Source organism: Phasianus colchicus, chromosome 10, assembly GCF_987193195.1.
Source record: "Phasianus colchicus chromosome 10, bPhaCol1.hap1.1, whole genome shotgun sequence".
NCBI classification, from domain to species: Eukaryota; Metazoa; Chordata; class Aves; order Galliformes; family Phasianidae; genus Phasianus; species Phasianus colchicus.
In genome coordinates this window covers 18,387,636-18,404,188 of record NC_143445.1, presented here as the reverse complement: position 1 = coordinate 18,404,188, position 16,553 = coordinate 18,387,636, and the positions used below count along the sequence as shown (strand labels likewise).

Sequence of the window (16,553 nt, the reverse complement as noted above, 5' to 3'; positions counted from 1 at the left end):
GCAGGCAGGAGGGAGAAAGGTGGGCACAGAACTCCCCGCTGCTGGCACTGCTCAGTCACCACCCCCAGAGGCCCAGCACCCAGCAGACGTTGCTGTGCTGCTCTTGCTGTTCTGAGCTGGTGACAGACTGCACACCTCGCACTGCTGGAGCATGACAGTACACCGATGGGTTTGCATGCAAAGTTTGCAGTACAAGTGCTGGCCCGGATCATGCTGGCCAGCTGCTCACAGCATGCAGGGTGAAGCTGTGGCTCTGGGGCCCAGTGCAGTGCTGGAGCAAGGAGCTGCTCCTCAAAGCACTCCTGAGCAGCACAACACCATTGCTCACGGCTCTAGCAGTAGTTGGCAGTGCAGGGCTGCAGGTGTTGGGGTGCAGCTGTGCTCTGCCCTCTGCTCTCTTCACACATCCCGAACCATCCCCGCCACACACGCAGCCACAGGCATGGAGGCAGCTGTCTGAGCTGAAATTCCCTGCAATTTTCTTGGCTGCATCCTTTAGAAAGTTGCCGATGACGCATTAAAATGCAGATGAGGGGAAGTGCATGGGCTGCAGCCAAGTGCAGGGGCTGCAGCGAGTGCTGCTGCTGTCCCACGTGCACTGAAGTTCCCCGTGCTCTGCGCTCAGCAGGGTGTGCAGTGCTGGCACCCAGCTTTGCTCCCTGCAGCGTGGGAAGCACTGCATGCACAGAGGTGGAGGCTCAGCTCTCCGAAAGCCCCCGGAGCTCTGCAGGGCCCTACAATGAGCATTGCACAGGGCTGTGCATCTGCCCTGAGCACTGAGCGCTGCCCTGTCCCACTCTCAGTGAATGCCTCAAGACTCTATGCTGTAGCAATAGTCTGAAATAAAAGATATTCTGCTCGAAATTCCAACTGGACTCTGCTGAAGTGGCCATGCTGGGACGATACTTTTTAAATGCCTTAAACTGTGCGTTTCACTGGCAATTAAGTTAGCAGTGTTTCTACATCACATCCTTTCTTTCACCCATTTAAGCATTAGATTAATGTTGTCATGTGGTGTTTAAATGGAAAAAAAACCCAACACAGGAGCAGCCCGGGAGTGGATGTGGCATCCATCCATGCCGGCAGCCCAGAAGCTTGCAGCCTGCTGCCCAGCAGCTCACTGCCACCCACAGCCACAACGTGTGGCACTGCCATCACACTGCATCTCACATTTCCAGAGCTCATCGCCTCCCAGTGCCACCCAGTGCCACTGTCCCATGGCACCAGTGCCAGCACCCCATGCCAGCACTCCTCTCACCCACTGTCACGTCCCATCCGATGGTGACAGTGGCAGACCCTGCACACAGCTCTGAGGCACAGCTGCCACCCACAGGCTCTGCTTCAAAGCTTCACCTCAAACCCCTTTGTGCAGATGGAACCTGGAGGAGGAGAGGCGGCTCCTTTGGATCCATTAAATCTGCAGTCCTGGGGGCAAATGCATTGTGAATGTAAGGGCAAACCCTTTCTGCTCACTGGAGCGGTCTTACAGCAATAAAGTGAAGCTCAGGCTACGAGCTATAAAAAAAATCCCAGAGAGCTATTGAAATAATATGTAACCTTGTGGCAGAATAATTGGGCTATTGCCTGACAGTGCTTAAAGCTACCCATAACTGCAGCAAAAGCTATGAATTCCTGAACACACGAGGCAGCCATCTGCCTGATGTCCATAGCAGCAGGCAGGGACAGGGAGGACCCGAGCCCCAAATTACCACAAGGAGATCCCCGCTCACCACAGGGCACAGCAGCGGGGAGCTCACTCAACTCATGCACTGTGCACTTCCACTGCCTGGCATCTGCCCACAAAGCTTTGCCAATGCAGCGCTGGCATTCCTAACGCAATGCGTCTGTATGGGAAATCCATACCTTGCTGACAGCATTGCAACGTTTCTTGTGGCCCATGGTGTGTGCAGGAGGAGTGGAGGAGGAAGCTTGAGTCCCTGGTGTGAGGGGAGGGTGCAGCACTGTGCAGAGGGAACAATGGGACTACAGTGGGGGTTCATCCTCATTGCATGCACCAATTGTGTTTGCCACCAGAGGCTGATCTGGGTGGGGAAGCAGGATGTTCTGGCACCCTATTTGTCACGGCTTCCCTCGCAGTGGCTCTGCCCCATGGCACAGAGCTGTGGGGGGGCAGAGGGGTGGCAGCCCCGCACCCATCGCAGCACCCACCTGTGCCTGCACTTTGTTCCCAATACTGCAGATTGCAGCCCTGCAGCTGCAACACCCAGGCAAAGAGGAAGAATGCTGCACCCCCAGACAGGACCCAACACCCCCCCCCCCCATGGTGATGCAGCTGTCACAAGTAGTGACATGGGGAAGCCCCATCTGATGGTTCCATGGCACGGCCACACGTGGGCTCATGGCACATGGCAGCTCACTTCCTGCAGCCGTGCACTGCTTGCTTTGTGCTGCTTTGATGCCTGGGTGATGCCATAATTAGACGTGAAGGAAACGAAGTGAGATGGAACAAATGAAATGTGAGCATGGAAACACACCTGGATCCTAACATTTGCAGACATTCCTAAAAGAATGCATTTATTCCAGTGAGCTTCGTATTTTATGTTCCAATCTGTTCTCTCATCTGGAGCAAAGCCAGAAATGAGCCATATCACGAAAAGCCCCACTGCCAACTCTGCTCCCCAATGCTCTCTCTGTCACCATCTCCCTGTACACAAACACAGCAAGACAAGGATCACTCTCAAAAATGGCCTGCTGTCCGCAGCACCAGGTTCCCTGCAATGCTGTGCCCCATGGCAGTGCTCCATGGCAATGCCTTAAGGCCCTGCAGCAAGGCAATGCCATACCCCGAGGCAATGCCCCATGGTGATGCTGTGCCCCGTGGCGATGCCCCATGTCAGTGTCCTATGGCAATGTATTATGGCAATGACACAGATCCTCTCCAACCACAGCACCCCCATGTTCTGTGCAGGTACTCAGCAGTGCTGGAGTGCTGTATTTTTAGCATAAAACAAAAGGCATCCTAAGTAGCACGTCACTTCAGGCAGCACACATTGTAAAGCTTGTCAGCAGTGACATAATGCAAGCAGAAAATGAACTGGGAAGGACTTCAGCCTGAAATACAAGGGAGCTGAGGACTTTACAGCAGTACTACTGCAGCTGTTGGGGAAAGCCTTGGGCTTCTCCAGGCACGGAATTTCCCTTGGATTGAGGAAACAGAGAGGAACATGAAACATCAGCTCTGTCACTGCTGGAAAGCCTTTTCCCTAACTAAAGGTTACCTCGATCCAGCAGCAGCACCAGGGCTGAGCCGGGAGCTTTGTGCAGTTCTTCCTCCCATTTCCCCCATGCTGCTTCTCTTGGGGGAGAAATCTCCTCTAGGTATGGAGAGATTTGGGAGCAGAACCAGGGATTAGTCACAAGGATAAAGCCTCAGCCCCATCACAGCTGCGATGCTATTCCTGCTGCAGTCCCCAGGCTGCCCGCAGCCGGGAGCCGGTGGAGCTGTGCCAGCCGCCAGCTGGAGGCAGAGCTCAGCCCTCACTGGAGAAACCTTCCCCAGAACTAAGCCCGGGATGAGTTATAGAGCCCCAACTCTGCATGGCAGCAGAAAGTGCAACCACCTCATGCGTTGGTCATTGTGGAAGCCCCAGGAAAACAGCAGGAATAACTGCTGACAGTCAGCACATGGTCCACAATGCTAACAAGCAGAAGCTGTGACTTGGTGATAGGTTACATCTGTAATGCTCCGTGCTTGTGCACACAGCAGTGTAGGGCAGCAGGCACGGCCCCAGGAAGTCACTGGGGCCAAACCCACAATGCACAGCAAACAGCAGTGAGCATCCCACCCGCTCTGTGTCTGTGCACCCTGCTCTGTCTGTGCCACTCGCAGAGTGCTGCTATTGCCATCTTCGTAACAGCAGTGCTGCGTGGAGTGAGCCCCGTGCTGCACACACCTGGTGGCGAGCAGCAGCCCAGCACAGGGCATAGTGCCCACCCCACGGCTGCAGAGCCCTGACCCCCATGGGCTCTGCTCAGTCGGGATCTGTCCCCCAGCAGCTGATGAGGGGACATCCCAACCAAAAATAGCAAAGTGACAAAGCTAGGAGAGCCCTCTTTTTTCAGCTGAAGGTGTGGCAGAGAAGCCCATCAGCTGGAGCATCTTAGAACAAAGGAGCAGCCTTCTACTGGTTTTCCAGACTATGAGCAACCTGTGCAAAACGTTCTGTAGGAATGCTTGTGATTTCCTTCTGTATCTCACTGCCCCTGCCCTGGCTGAAGTCTGTGAGTGGTCCCCGGGATGGAGCGGCACCGAGGGCAGCTGCTCCCCCTCGCTCCGTGCACGCTGCAAATGAACTTTTCCTGTCCAGCCTCCAACGTGCTTTGCTAATTGATTCTGCTCATTAACATCAGCGTAAGTTATGTCAAGCACTTCATGGGAACCATCTTAACAGCAGTGCCATAAATTCACAAGTATCCCTTACAGCCCACACGGGTGTTCTTTATGCAAAATCACAGGCACACACGCCAGCAGAAGCCTTAGCACGTGAATGCCATTTGGTTATGCAGAGGTTTAAGGATCCCCTAAATCTCAGCAGCTTTCTCTTCTGACACCGGAGGCATCCGGAGAGGAAATTCTATAGAGCTGCAAAGCAAAGAGCCATCACGCACCGCAACCGAGCAACGGGCGCCGCGACCGTACCTATATTTCATGCCAGTTTGCTTGGCGGTGGATTCCTTGAGCGAGATGTGATGCTGCGGGGTGAAGGTCCCCAGGCTGCGGGCGATAATCGCCACGGTCCGGAATTTGGCCCTGGCTGCGCTCACCACGTTGGGCGCGGCGGCGTTCTGCTTGCTGATGAGCCGCTCTTCCCCATTGCGACTCTTCAGGTTGTGCTCCGTGCAGGCGATGGACACCTGCATCTCGCCCCGCGCCCCGGGGGGGCCGGTGCCTGGGGCACGTCGCCGGGCAGAAGCCCCCAACCCAAGCCCGGCTCGCGGTCACACCTCCCCCGCCGACGGCCTCGGTGGGTCGGGGAGCGGCATCCGCCTTTAGTCGGGCGCTCGGGGGAACATGGAGCTGTCCCCGGTGCTCGCAGGCTTCGCCGCCGCCGCCGCGTTACATCGGTGCGGGAGCGCCCCGAGCCCAGCCGGGCGCCCGGAGCCCCCCCAGGGCCGCTTTACCCCCGGGAGAGGAGCTGCCTTTGGTACGGGCACAAAGGCACCGGTGGAAGAAGCAGCGGGGAGAGCAGCGCTCGGAGCGGCTTGACGTTGAAAATGGGCTAATCATGGGGAAAAAAAGGAAGAAAGAAAAAAAAAAAGAGGGGGAGGGCGAGAACAAGCGCTGTGCTCCGGAGTGCCGCTGGGTTAACTCCTTCCTGCCCCACGCTCCCCGCACGGCCGCAGCGAACATCCCCCGCTTCGGCTTCGGCAGGGGGCTGGGGAGGATCTGTGGGTGTGGGGAGTGGAGGATGGGGTGCAGGGCTGGCTTTGGGGCGAGCGTCTAAAAGCTGGGCTAACTGAGCTCATAGCCTGGGAGTTGCCATCTCAGACACAACGTTTGGAGTCAGGTTACTGCAAAATCATCAATAAATGAATGCTACCCTTCTCAAATAAACACTGCTACGCATCCAATGAGTGGAACTGAGGGTCACTGGCACAGCTGCCCACACTGTGCTTTGCAGAGGGACCCCAAGGAGAGAATCGTAGAATCACAGACTCATTAAGATTGGAAAAGACCTCCAAGATCACTGAATGTCTTAAGCTGGAAGGGTCCTTGAAGACCATTGAGTGCCAACCTCTGGCCATAGGAAGGGTTTCCAACCACTAGACCAGGCTGTCCAGGGCTAGGGTTAGGATCCCCAAGCTCGACCACAACCCACCCCCCCAATGACCACTGCCAGCATCCCTCAAAGCCACATCTCCATTGTTCTGAACCTCTCCAGGGAAGATGAGCCCACTACTCTCTGGGCAGCTGTGACAGTGCCTGACTGCTCTTCCATAGAATAAATTTCACTTAATATCCAACCTGAATCTCTCCTGGCACGGCATGAGGCCATCACCCCCTCCTCCTGTCACTGTTACCTGGGAGCAGAGGCCAACCCCCCTTAACACAGCCTCCTCTCAAGGAGTTGGAGAGAGCCATAAGATGTTCTCTTCACTTCCTCTTCCCCATGCTGAGCCATCCCACTCCCTCAGCCACTCCCCGTAGTGCATGTGCTCCAGATCCCTCCCAGCTCAGTGTCTTTCTTGCAGTGACACAGGCCACAATGCCATTGGCATTCTTGGCCACCTGGGCACACTGCTGGCTCATGTCAACCAGCATCCCCAGATCCTTTTCCACTGTGGTTTTCCAGCCACTCAGTCCCAAAAGCAATAACTCCTGGTGAGTCTGCTCTTGGACTTCAAATGTGGGATACCTCTTTTGGTATGAAGTCACCAGCTTTAGTTGTAAAAAACCTCAAAGCTGTGCCCTCTTCCTCTTCACAGCCCATGCCCAGGTAGCTCTGCACAGACCTGAAGTATTAACCAAGAAAATGAAGCAGTTATGCTTTTAATTGTTATGCAGACATGCTGAGCAGCCTAACACAGCTTTTAAAGCATGACCCAAATGTATTTTGGGCCTGAGGTGGGCTCTCAGGATGGTTGCTGCCAGAGCTCAGCTGGCTGCAGGCTGCAGGAACCCAGAGCTGTGCAGACCCAATCCAGGTCACCGATAACAATGCCGTCTCAGCTGCTTTAAGCTCTTTAGCCGAAATCCTTCACTGCCAGGAGAAGGCAGTGACATGGAGGAGATCGGCCCCAGCCCCACCAATGTCACATGAGCCCCTCGGCAAAGTTTCTTTGCTCATAGCCTCTTCATCAAGACAGGAAGTTATTTCCAGTTTAGCTATATTTTATTGACGTTGTGCCTGTGTATCTATCATATGGGGGGGAGAGCAACTCCTCGCTCATTACCACTCTGTGCTGCAGGCACCGAGCTTCTATGTCACAGCCCGAGCGATCAGTGTGCCACAGTACTGTGCTGCATAGCTGTGTGCCACAGTACTGTGCTGCATAGCTGTGTGCCACAGTACTGTGCTGCATAGCTGTGTGCCACAGTACTGTGCTGCATAGCTGCATAGCTCTGTGTGACATTAAAGGGGAAATTGGAGCTGCTTTTCTGCTCGCTCCCAAGCAGCCTTTTTTTTTTTCCCCCTCTGCTTTCCCCTGGTTCCCCCAGCTCTGCTTGGATAGCTCCTGCACTGCGCACAGCTCCTGGGCAGCTCCAGAGCAGCTTTGGAGAACTGTTCGGCCGCAGCAGTGCTCTGCATAGAAGCAGAGCCAGCATCCAGCCTTTCTACTCGGCACAGAGCAGCCCTTAAGCTCCTCACGCTGCTCTGCTCTGTGACCATCGCCGCTGCTACGTTTGCAGCTTTCCCTCTGCTGCTGGCAGGGAAAAGGCATCCGGTGAGCTCGGCTGCCCAGAGCCGCGGGGCTTCCTGCTGCATGCAGGCTGCAGATCAGGCAGCACCACTGAGAAGAAAGCAAAAAGCAACAGAGAGGAGGAACCTGGCAGGGATTAACCTCAGAAAGCTCTGCAGGACAGACATTCCCCCACCACTGCCATAAAGGCACAGTCCTGTCCCAAGGCACAACTGCAGGAGATGCAGAGCCCCCCCAACCTGTGCCCCATCCCGGTGCCAGTTGGGGCTCACTGCAGACCCTGCTGCCTCCATGGAGCCATCCCCACACACCACTCAAACCTCAGCACTGGGGCTGCAGCAGGTAATGTGAGCCTTGCAAGACACCCATGGTGAATCCTCACCACACATCCCAACAGAAATTGTGCCTCAGAAGCTCTGGCTATGAGCACAGTGTGTGCAGTTCTGCTCCATCTCAGTGCAGAAAACAACCGGGCTTCCTGCTGGGCTGCCTGCTGATGGAGAAGCTCCATTACACCTCCCTACATCACTCCTATGCAAGCATGGCGAGGTAGCAGGACAGCAGCGGGAATTGGGCTGACCCTGCAGGGATGTACCACAGCAAAGTCAACACCAAGGAGGGCAGATGACAAATGCTGCCCAGCTGTGGCACAGGGACTAGCCCAAGCTCGAGTTATCATTCCCCTGGGGTGGGAACAAGCAATAAACATACCAAAACTATCATGAAAATAGAGTGTTTGGGGTTATTCTAATCAGAGCAGAGCAGGATGCCAGCAGGGTGCCCAGCTGCATAAGTTCACCCTACAGAACAGACTTATACAGCTAAGTATCACTGAAGGGGAACAGCTGCCCATTCTCAACCACCTCCCAGCCTGGGCCCAGCCCAGTGCTGACTGCAGCCCCACTCCATCCAAGGGCAGGTCAGGGTTTCCCCAAGGATGAGCCCAGCGGCTGCTTGCACCCCTCTATCTCAGTGCTGTTGTAATGTGCAACAACACAGGCAGGGTGAGGAAGGGAGCATGAGGCCAGCAGTGTGCACTGAGCAATGTGCGCTGAGCCAACACTTCTCTGTTATGCCACACACTGCACCGTGCAGACAACGCAGTCTTCCCAAGGTTCCTTGCATAGTGATTAATACATTTATTCCAAATGCAGCTCAGCCCAAGCTGTGTATTTCCAGCTCGTCTCTGCTTATTGAATAGTAAATTTAGGCAATTACGTACATTATTCTGCTATCCATACACGTCAAACACCACCCGACTGCAGTTTGTAGCAGCTCATTTCTCTAAATAAAGTTCTGTAAAGAAATATGTTCTAAGATGTGAGGCTTGGATGCTGAAAGCAGCTCCCTGCATGGCAGCGGGTGGGGGACAGCACAGAGCCCACAGGGCATCCCCTGCAGGAACTGCAGCACTTCTGGAGCTGCACCCTTCACATTCCACCCGCAGCAATTTTGCTTAAACCAATAATGTGTAATAAGCACTGCTAAAATATGTTCTTCCCAAAGAGGGATTTTTCCAAGCCTTCATGGTTCTCCTGCCATCCCACAAAGCAGGCAGAGGGACTCTGCCCCACAATCCTTGTGCTGCCTGACAGAGATGGAACAGTCGAGAGAAAGCACTCCCAAAGTACCGGGGTCACCTGCTGTGGTCAGTGCATGGAGCTGGTGCAGCATAGGGGTGATGGCACTCCTACCTCCCCCCGCTGCCATGAAGGTCCTTTGGGAAGAACCCTACAAAGGTACTTCACATTTTTGGACCCTGAACAGAAAACAGCCCTCGAGTTGCTGCAGTGTCACCCAGCAAGGAGTGCAGGGCCTCCCTGCAGAGGACAGTGCCTGCACGGCTGCAGCTACCCAGGTCTATCCAGAATGGGGACGGAGCCAAGCGACAATGAAACCACACACAGAAAATTCAGCAGAGCTTATCAGGAGGCAGCAGGCACTGGGTGAGCTGCGGGAGGGAACCAAATCCCCTTTGCAGCTGTTGGCCCAAGCACCAGCACCACAGTACGGGCAGAAACACGGAGTAAAAGGTGCATTTCCATGGGGTGCAGAGCATCCCCGCTCAGCTCCATCGCTGCTGCGCTCCCCCAGCATGCAGACCCCACAGCCATCTGCTGATGGTTTAGGAACAATGCTTTTTGTCACGGACATTTTGCCTGGCATCCTATTCCCCATCACATCTCCTCCTCACATCTCCCTGGGACATCACACGCCCTGCTCAGAAATCCAGGGCTGATAATTCACTGATAATGATCGGAGGCTCACAGACTGGAATCAATTATGAGGAAACATCCCTGTGTGCAAAGTGGGTCACAGAGCTGCATTCTGGGGGCTGAAAAGGGGCATTTAAAACACACTGGGAGCAAACAACTCCCACTCTGTGCCAGTGCCATGGCACAGTGCTGGAGAAGCTGTGTGCCCTGAGAGCAGAAGCAGGTGTGCAAATGGCTTTGCTACCGATGATGGGAACAGATGTGCTTGCTGAGGGGAGCTCAGAGGCTTCAGAGTAGATTACTTCACAGGAAAGTATGTGTGTGCACACGTGTGCAAGAGCATGGGTGTGCATTTGGGCGACTTGCTGGGAACAGGAGATCCCTGCCTTGCTGTGCTGGTAGGAGGCTCCGCACCGTGCACACCGAGGGTCCCATGACCATAAAGCTGCACGCAGCTGCTCTTTGCCCACCTTCATCCATTCATGCATAAAGCTGTAGAAAAATAATGTGAACAATAAGCAGCGAGAGGAAAGAGAAATCATTTGGAAAATGGCTGGGCATGGGAATACCTGCCTTGCACTAGAGAGCCATAGCTCAGGAAGAGAAATCACTTAACAGAAAGGACAGCTGGCAGGGAACAAAGGGCACAGCTGGGCACAGCCATCGGTCTGCACCAGGGTGGGGAAGATGTCAGCATGGTGATGTACATCCCAGAGAGCACAACACAGCTGTGCTCTGAAGCCAGCAGCAGCAACCATGCTCCATCTGAGAGCAGTGCTGCTATTGCCTGAGCAATGCTGTTAGCGCCAGCAACAAAGCCATGAGATGCACTGCTGCTCTGCCTGTTGTTCTGTAACAGGCTGAACTAAGCTGCATTTGCTAAAGCAATGAAAGGGAAAGGAACTAATCAGCCTATGAACAAACCAGCTTATGAGCATTTAGGCAGTGTTTCTTATTAACAGTTCTTTTGTTTGCCACAGTTAATTAAATAGCTCTTCATTAAAAAGTTTTTCTTTCTTTTTTTCTTTAATCATTCTGTCTTTAGATCAGACCTACAGATATGGAACAAAACTTTGGGAGGTGACTGAGCAATGCTGGGAAAGAGAAGTGTTTACACAGTGAGCCTTGGCCCAAAGTGGAACAGAAATCTTTAGAAAACAGGCATCAGAAGACCCACATAACAACAAGGACCCCCACAGCATATGCCAGAGGTTCTAAATGGTCCTGCAGAGCATTCGTTCTGCTGGGGCTGGGCTGTGTGAAACGCAACATATCGTGGCTGCTTCTGTCAGCTGTGAGAAATGCACGGACTCAGGAGAATGGATTTGCTGGAATCCATCATCTTCAGCAGAAATTAACTGTATTGTAGTGCTTTATTCCATCTCGTTAAAGGCTCGGATGGATGAAGAACAGCCCATAAGCCAAGCAGCCAAGGTGCACGCAGGGTGACAGAGTCAGAGCTGAGAGCAGAACCCCAGGCGTGGGGCAGCTCAGGCTGCTCGGGACCCCATCCAGCCCAGGGATTAAAGCCATCCCATGCACTCACCATCGCTCAAGGCCGTGCAAACTTCTTGCAGCATTCAAACAGCACAGAGAACGACTGTAGCATCCCCTGGATCTCAGCAACCCTCCTGCAGAGGCTCTAGGACACAGGCAGCCCCTGCCCACAGCTCAGCCAGCCCCACCACGCAGACCTGCCCATACCTGTACACCATCCCTGCCTGCGCCTGGACGCTCTGGTGCAGTGACAGCCCGTGGAGGTGGAGGAACCTCTCCAGCTGCCTCTGCTCGCTGGCCCCCCTCGCTCTCCGAACCCCAGCTGTGGGATGGTCTCTGGGAGCCACGCTCAGCTTTTTGCCCCGCAGCGGCGCTTCGCTGGCTTTCTGCAGGGCCGGCTTGTGGGGTGGGATATCAGCACAGGAGGGCTTGTACAAGTGCATGGCCCCACACCGTGCAGCAGCACTTGCCTTTGTGTTGTTGCAAGGGGAGCGTTCCAACTCAAGTGGGCTCCGGCTGGGATCGCAGTGCTGTCTACCAATAACAGGAAAGTGCTCCGAGGGGCGAGGGCTGCCAGTGGGAACGGAGTGCTGACCCTGTTTCCCAGGTCTTATATTTAGAGAATGAGAAATATTTGTTTGGGATTCCACCCAATGCCAACAAACGTCAAAAAGAATATTCTCACAGGGTTTATTTGAGGCCTCGGGTGGAGAGATGAGTGCTGCAAGCGACTCCTTCATGGCTCCTTCAAACCTGGAGGGCTCACCTACCCTGGTGTAAAATGTCACAACCCAGGTGAAGGGTTCTGTAACCTCCACTGCGACGTTCTAAAGGCCCAAAAGGATGCTGTGTGTAAGCAAATGCAGGGGAACGAGGCAGCCAAAGCCCCACAGAGACAAATAACCCAAGCAGACAGGGGAAATACTGAGCCTGTGCTGAGTGCTGCATTATCCTCTGACCCAACACACAGGCTTTAAGGCTGGGATCTGAGTTCCCAGAGCTTGCAGCTGTTTCTCTTAAGTGCACACAGTACAGAAACCTCCTGCATCCCCAGGAGGATGGGAGAAACAGTGCAGAGTTTGGGGGCAGCAGCAGAGCCTCCAGAGCAGTGCCTGGCTCAGGAAGCAGCACAGGATGCAGGTTTTCTGGGCTCTTATATTTTAAACACTCAGCCCACCTCCTGGCTCTCCTCTCAATCTCAAATACATCTGAAATATCAGTTAAATAATCAAGTGATGGATATATCATGCACTCAGCTAATCCTTAAAGCTTTCAAAGCAGATAAACAAGGGCTGAGCTAAAAAGGAAAACATATTTTAAAAGATTATAATTCAATGTCACAGAGAGGAGTTGTGCAGGGAAATGTGGGTTACCCGTCCTCCCCTCCCCACACCACAATGCCAGGGCATTTAGGAATCCATCCTTCCACCCCATCCAAGCTCCTACATCAAACCTGTCCGTTTTACCTCCTGTTGGATCCAGCTCTCTGCTCATCTCTAAAGCAAGATGAACCAAAGGCAAAGAAATACTCCCACAGGCCGCCCTGCTGTTTTCAGACATCGGAGTTTCTCTGGTTTAGAGTCACAGGGCCAGCACGGCTCAGTGTCACGAGGAATTCACCTTTCCCAGAAGTTATCCCCACGCCTGTGGCTTTATGGTGCCACAGAACAGCCACCACCACTTGGTCTCAGCCTGCAGAGATGTTTGGGCTTCCTTTGTTGCAAGTGGTCTGATAGCTTCACACTGAATTGCTGCTTTCTCCACCTCTCGTGGTTATAGACCGCTTTCCTTTCATGTTCCCCTGTCACCCACACCACCCCACACACTGGCAGCCGCTTCTGAGCCCCTCTCAGATGCAACCACAGCCACCTGGAAACAGCAGCTACCAGAAACGGGCCCAAATGATTACAGGTAGGTTTGGACAAGAAATGTGGGAGCTGGGAAAGGAGGCTTTGAAAAGGTCAGTGATTTCAGTTCACCGTGGTCCAGGGATAACAAGCCTGGAAAATTTCCATAACAAGTTGGAAATGCCAGAACCACGGAGTCCAAACCCTTCTATTCTTATCATAGTTGACATAAGCGTTGCTATGGCTATAGCAGCTGTTATCAATACTGCCACGGCTATCACTGCGACGTTTGCATGGCTATCGCTGCGGTGAGCTCCCATCACTGCTGCTATCACAGCACGGCTGTCGCGCCGCGGGCTGCCCTACCTGTGCGGCATGCCAGTGGTGTAGGCGACGGTGTGCTCGTGTGAGAGCTCACAGCCACGCAGGTACCAGCTCATCTCCAGCTCCCGCAGCAGTGCCAGGCGCCGTGCCCGCTGCTGCGCCGCCAGCTTCGCCCGTGCCTCCTTGGTGCCCTCGGCGCTGCCACGCGAGGCTCGCTCCCTGCTGCCCAGGGACAGCACCGATTGCTTCCTCAGCTTCAGTGCTTCCTCCGCGTTCTTGTTGCCCACGGTGCCCGTGCGTGCCGCCAGCATCGCTGCGTCCGGCCCCGAGCGCAGTTGCTGCCCTCAAATCATTTAAACTGATTTGCGGCACGCACCGTCCTCCCTCTATAACCCTCTGCCAGCTCAGAGCCGTAATTAGATACGTGGCCGCAGAGCTTAACCCGAAAGGGGAGCTGCGACCTCCGCACGGAAACATCTGTACGGCGTCCTGCAGGGGCTGAAAGGCACACCGCTGTGGCCATGGGCTGCACGGCGCGGTGTGGTCCTCACCCCAAAGCAGCCTCCATGCGTGTGGCCATATGGCTGCCCTGCAGAGGAGAGCAAAGCTGGGGCTCTCACCAATTGGTTTGTGGAGAGAGTGGTGCTTGGGGAAGATCTGGTCAGGAAGGGATGCTCGAGCTGAACATGCTTTCTTCTGCCTTGAAATAAGGGGTCACGGAACAAACCATACCAGGCATTCAGGAGCATGACCAGCTCTGTGTTTGGAGAAAGAGGGAGGCCAAAAGCACTCTAAGGGCTCTTAGGATGTTAAGCACGTTGCAGTTCTACAATGCTATCCCACGTCAGTACATTTCATAGCACTTCCCAAAAAGGAGAAGCTTCCAGCAGCTCCAGGAGCCTCTAAGCCAGCCCTGCGCCACTCAGGCAGTACACAGTCCTTTCACAGATGTTTTTCAGGCTTCATATGATTGTTCAAGTTCTTCCACCTGGGAGCTGCCTACCAAAATCCATCTTTGCTCAGAGGGGTGGGTGCCCCATCCCTGCAGACAGCCGTGGTCAGGCCATGGGGCTCTGAGCACCTGACGGAGCTGTGGGTGTCCCTGCACATGGCAGGGGGTTGGACTGATGGCCATCAGAAGTCCTCCCAGCACAAACCATTCTGTGATCTATAATAGGTTCTATGAAAAACAAAACAAAGTTCTGAAACATTTGCATAACACACGGGGAGCTCACCCAGCTTTTTGTTTACCACTCACCCAACCACAGCACCACGCAGCTGTTCCCAAACAAAGGCCCTGAGCAGGGATCAGTCACCACAGAGGTAACCACATTAAAGCACCTGCTCGCTATTTGTTCCTCCCTAACGGAGCATTGTTTGTCTCACAGCAGACCTGTGACAGTGCACGTCCCACCACGTACCACGGGTCAGTAATGCCACCGGAGCTGCCCGCTCACCCTATAAAACATGCAGCAGGATCGCTTGCCTGCAAGCCAAGCCGCCCAGCTGCCATTAAACATTGATGGGCACTGGGAGCTGAGCTGGGTGAGCCCTTCTGTGCCAGCATCACACAGTCACTCTGACACAGATTAACACCGCTGCTGCTGCGTGCCCAGCGCTGAGCTGCACGGCTGTGAGCCTGGCACGGGCTGCAGTCGGCAAGGTCCAGGCACTCATCGGTGAAACAGGTGGTCCCTTTGCTGGGGTGGCCAGTAGGAACAAGCAATGTGCTGCTACTCTGAAAGCAGAACGTTCCCCTACCACCTCTTGTCCACCTGACAGGTGCACGACAGCAATTTTTAAGAGTTGTGAAGGCTGGAAATGACCTCTAAGATCCCCAGCCCAGCCCCAGCTCACCCCTCTGCCCACGTCCCTCTGTGCCACGTCCCTGCAGTTCTGGAGCACCTCCTGGGACAGTGACCGCAGCATTCCCTGGGCAGCTGTGACACTGCATCACTGCTCTTCCAGAGAATATTATTTTCCTAACACCCAACCTGCATTTTCCTCTGGCTCAGACACCACTTTACTCAACCCTAGTACTTTTCAGATGTAAATAAGAGAATCATTTCTAACAGCCTCCAATAGATGCTTTCTGCTCAGAAGAGCATTAGGTTTCCATGGTGAATTAATGCACTCCACACGTTTGCATTTAGAAGTGTTTTCCTTTTCGTTTTGCTTTTTGTATCTCTCAAACTGTTCCGTGCCAGCCTGGGCTGCTCAGCCCCACCTGCACGTCCCCTCACAAGAGATCTCTTCTGCCCCATTCCAAAACACAGGATGCAAATTCTGATCTACCAATTCTCCAGCAGTTCCAGCAAAATTTGCTTTAAATTCATCCACTTAAAACTGTCTTAAAATGAATCCCTGCATTTCCAACCCCACGCTACACTCTCTATCAGCATTCCCCCAAATTGTCTAGCTAGGTGCACATCCCTAGAAGCTGCCTGCAGACAGGGATATCCCAAGCAGGACGCCTGGGCAGCACTTACTGCAAGATCCTGCCTACAGGTTTCTAGCAGAAAAACTCAAGCCTTGCACAGGTACAGGTTGAGCTGGAAAATATCTGTAAGTGATAGCTAAGCAACATATAGATTTCATCCCATAGGAGCCGAGTAATTTTCAAATGCAGGATCCAATTAGCAAAAGCCTAAGTGATAGCCTTTAGGCTAACAGCAATCTCTCTTCACCCTATCCTCTACCTAAGGTAATTAGAATCTCATCAGGGAAAGATTCATCAGGGTGCTTAATTGGTTGAGTGCCTCCCCTGTGCAACCAGCAGCAGTTCAGCAGACCCTGCGCCCAGCCCAGGAGCACAGCATCCCCAGCCCAGATTGCGCCCAGCTCTCTGAAGAACAAGGCAGACATTTCAGAGAATTCCTGTTTGTGCTGCCCATTGCAGGCCCAGAAAGAGCTGCATGGCTGTGTTTGAGTCTTAATACTACATCAGAGGTACATCTTTCAGGTTGGATATCAGAAGATATTCCTTATCTAAGGACCAGTTGGGCATTGGCACAGGCAGTGGTGGGGTGACAGTCCCTGGAGGTACTCAGAAGCATGAAGATGTGGCACTGAAGGAATTGGGCAGTGAGCAGGTGAGGGTGGGGAACTCACAGGTCCTTTCCAGCCTCAGTGCTTCTGTGATTAGCACAGACTGTCACACGTGGGCCAAAGGCAGTGCAATTAGTGCAATTAGAAGCAGCAGAGGCTAACGGGTGCTGTTGTTCATCACCCACCTGGCATGGCTGCACACTGCACACATCCAGCACTGACGCTCCTCTCTCAGCGA

At 53.8% G+C, this 16,553-nt stretch overlaps 1 protein-coding gene across 3 annotated transcripts in view; it reads right to left on the bottom strand.

Moving 5' to 3' along the window:
- Positions 1–13,606, bottom strand: part of KCNAB1 (potassium voltage-gated channel subfamily A regulatory beta subunit 1) — a 37,466-nt gene extending 23,860 nt beyond the window's left edge. The window contains exon 1 of one of the 3 annotated variants that reach the window (XM_090147598.1): positions 13,310–13,606. In XM_090147598.1, the coding sequence (XP_090003724.1) occupies positions 13,310–13,578 (269 nt within the window). In that variant the 5' untranslated portion in view covers positions 13,579–13,606. Of the gene's footprint in view, positions 1–4,660; positions 5,259–11,303; positions 11,555–13,309 lie in introns of those variants that run through there. The other 2 variants (XM_090147599.1, XM_031603666.2) reach the window with 2 other exon arrangements.
- Positions 13,607–16,553: the final 2,947 nt, after the last annotated feature.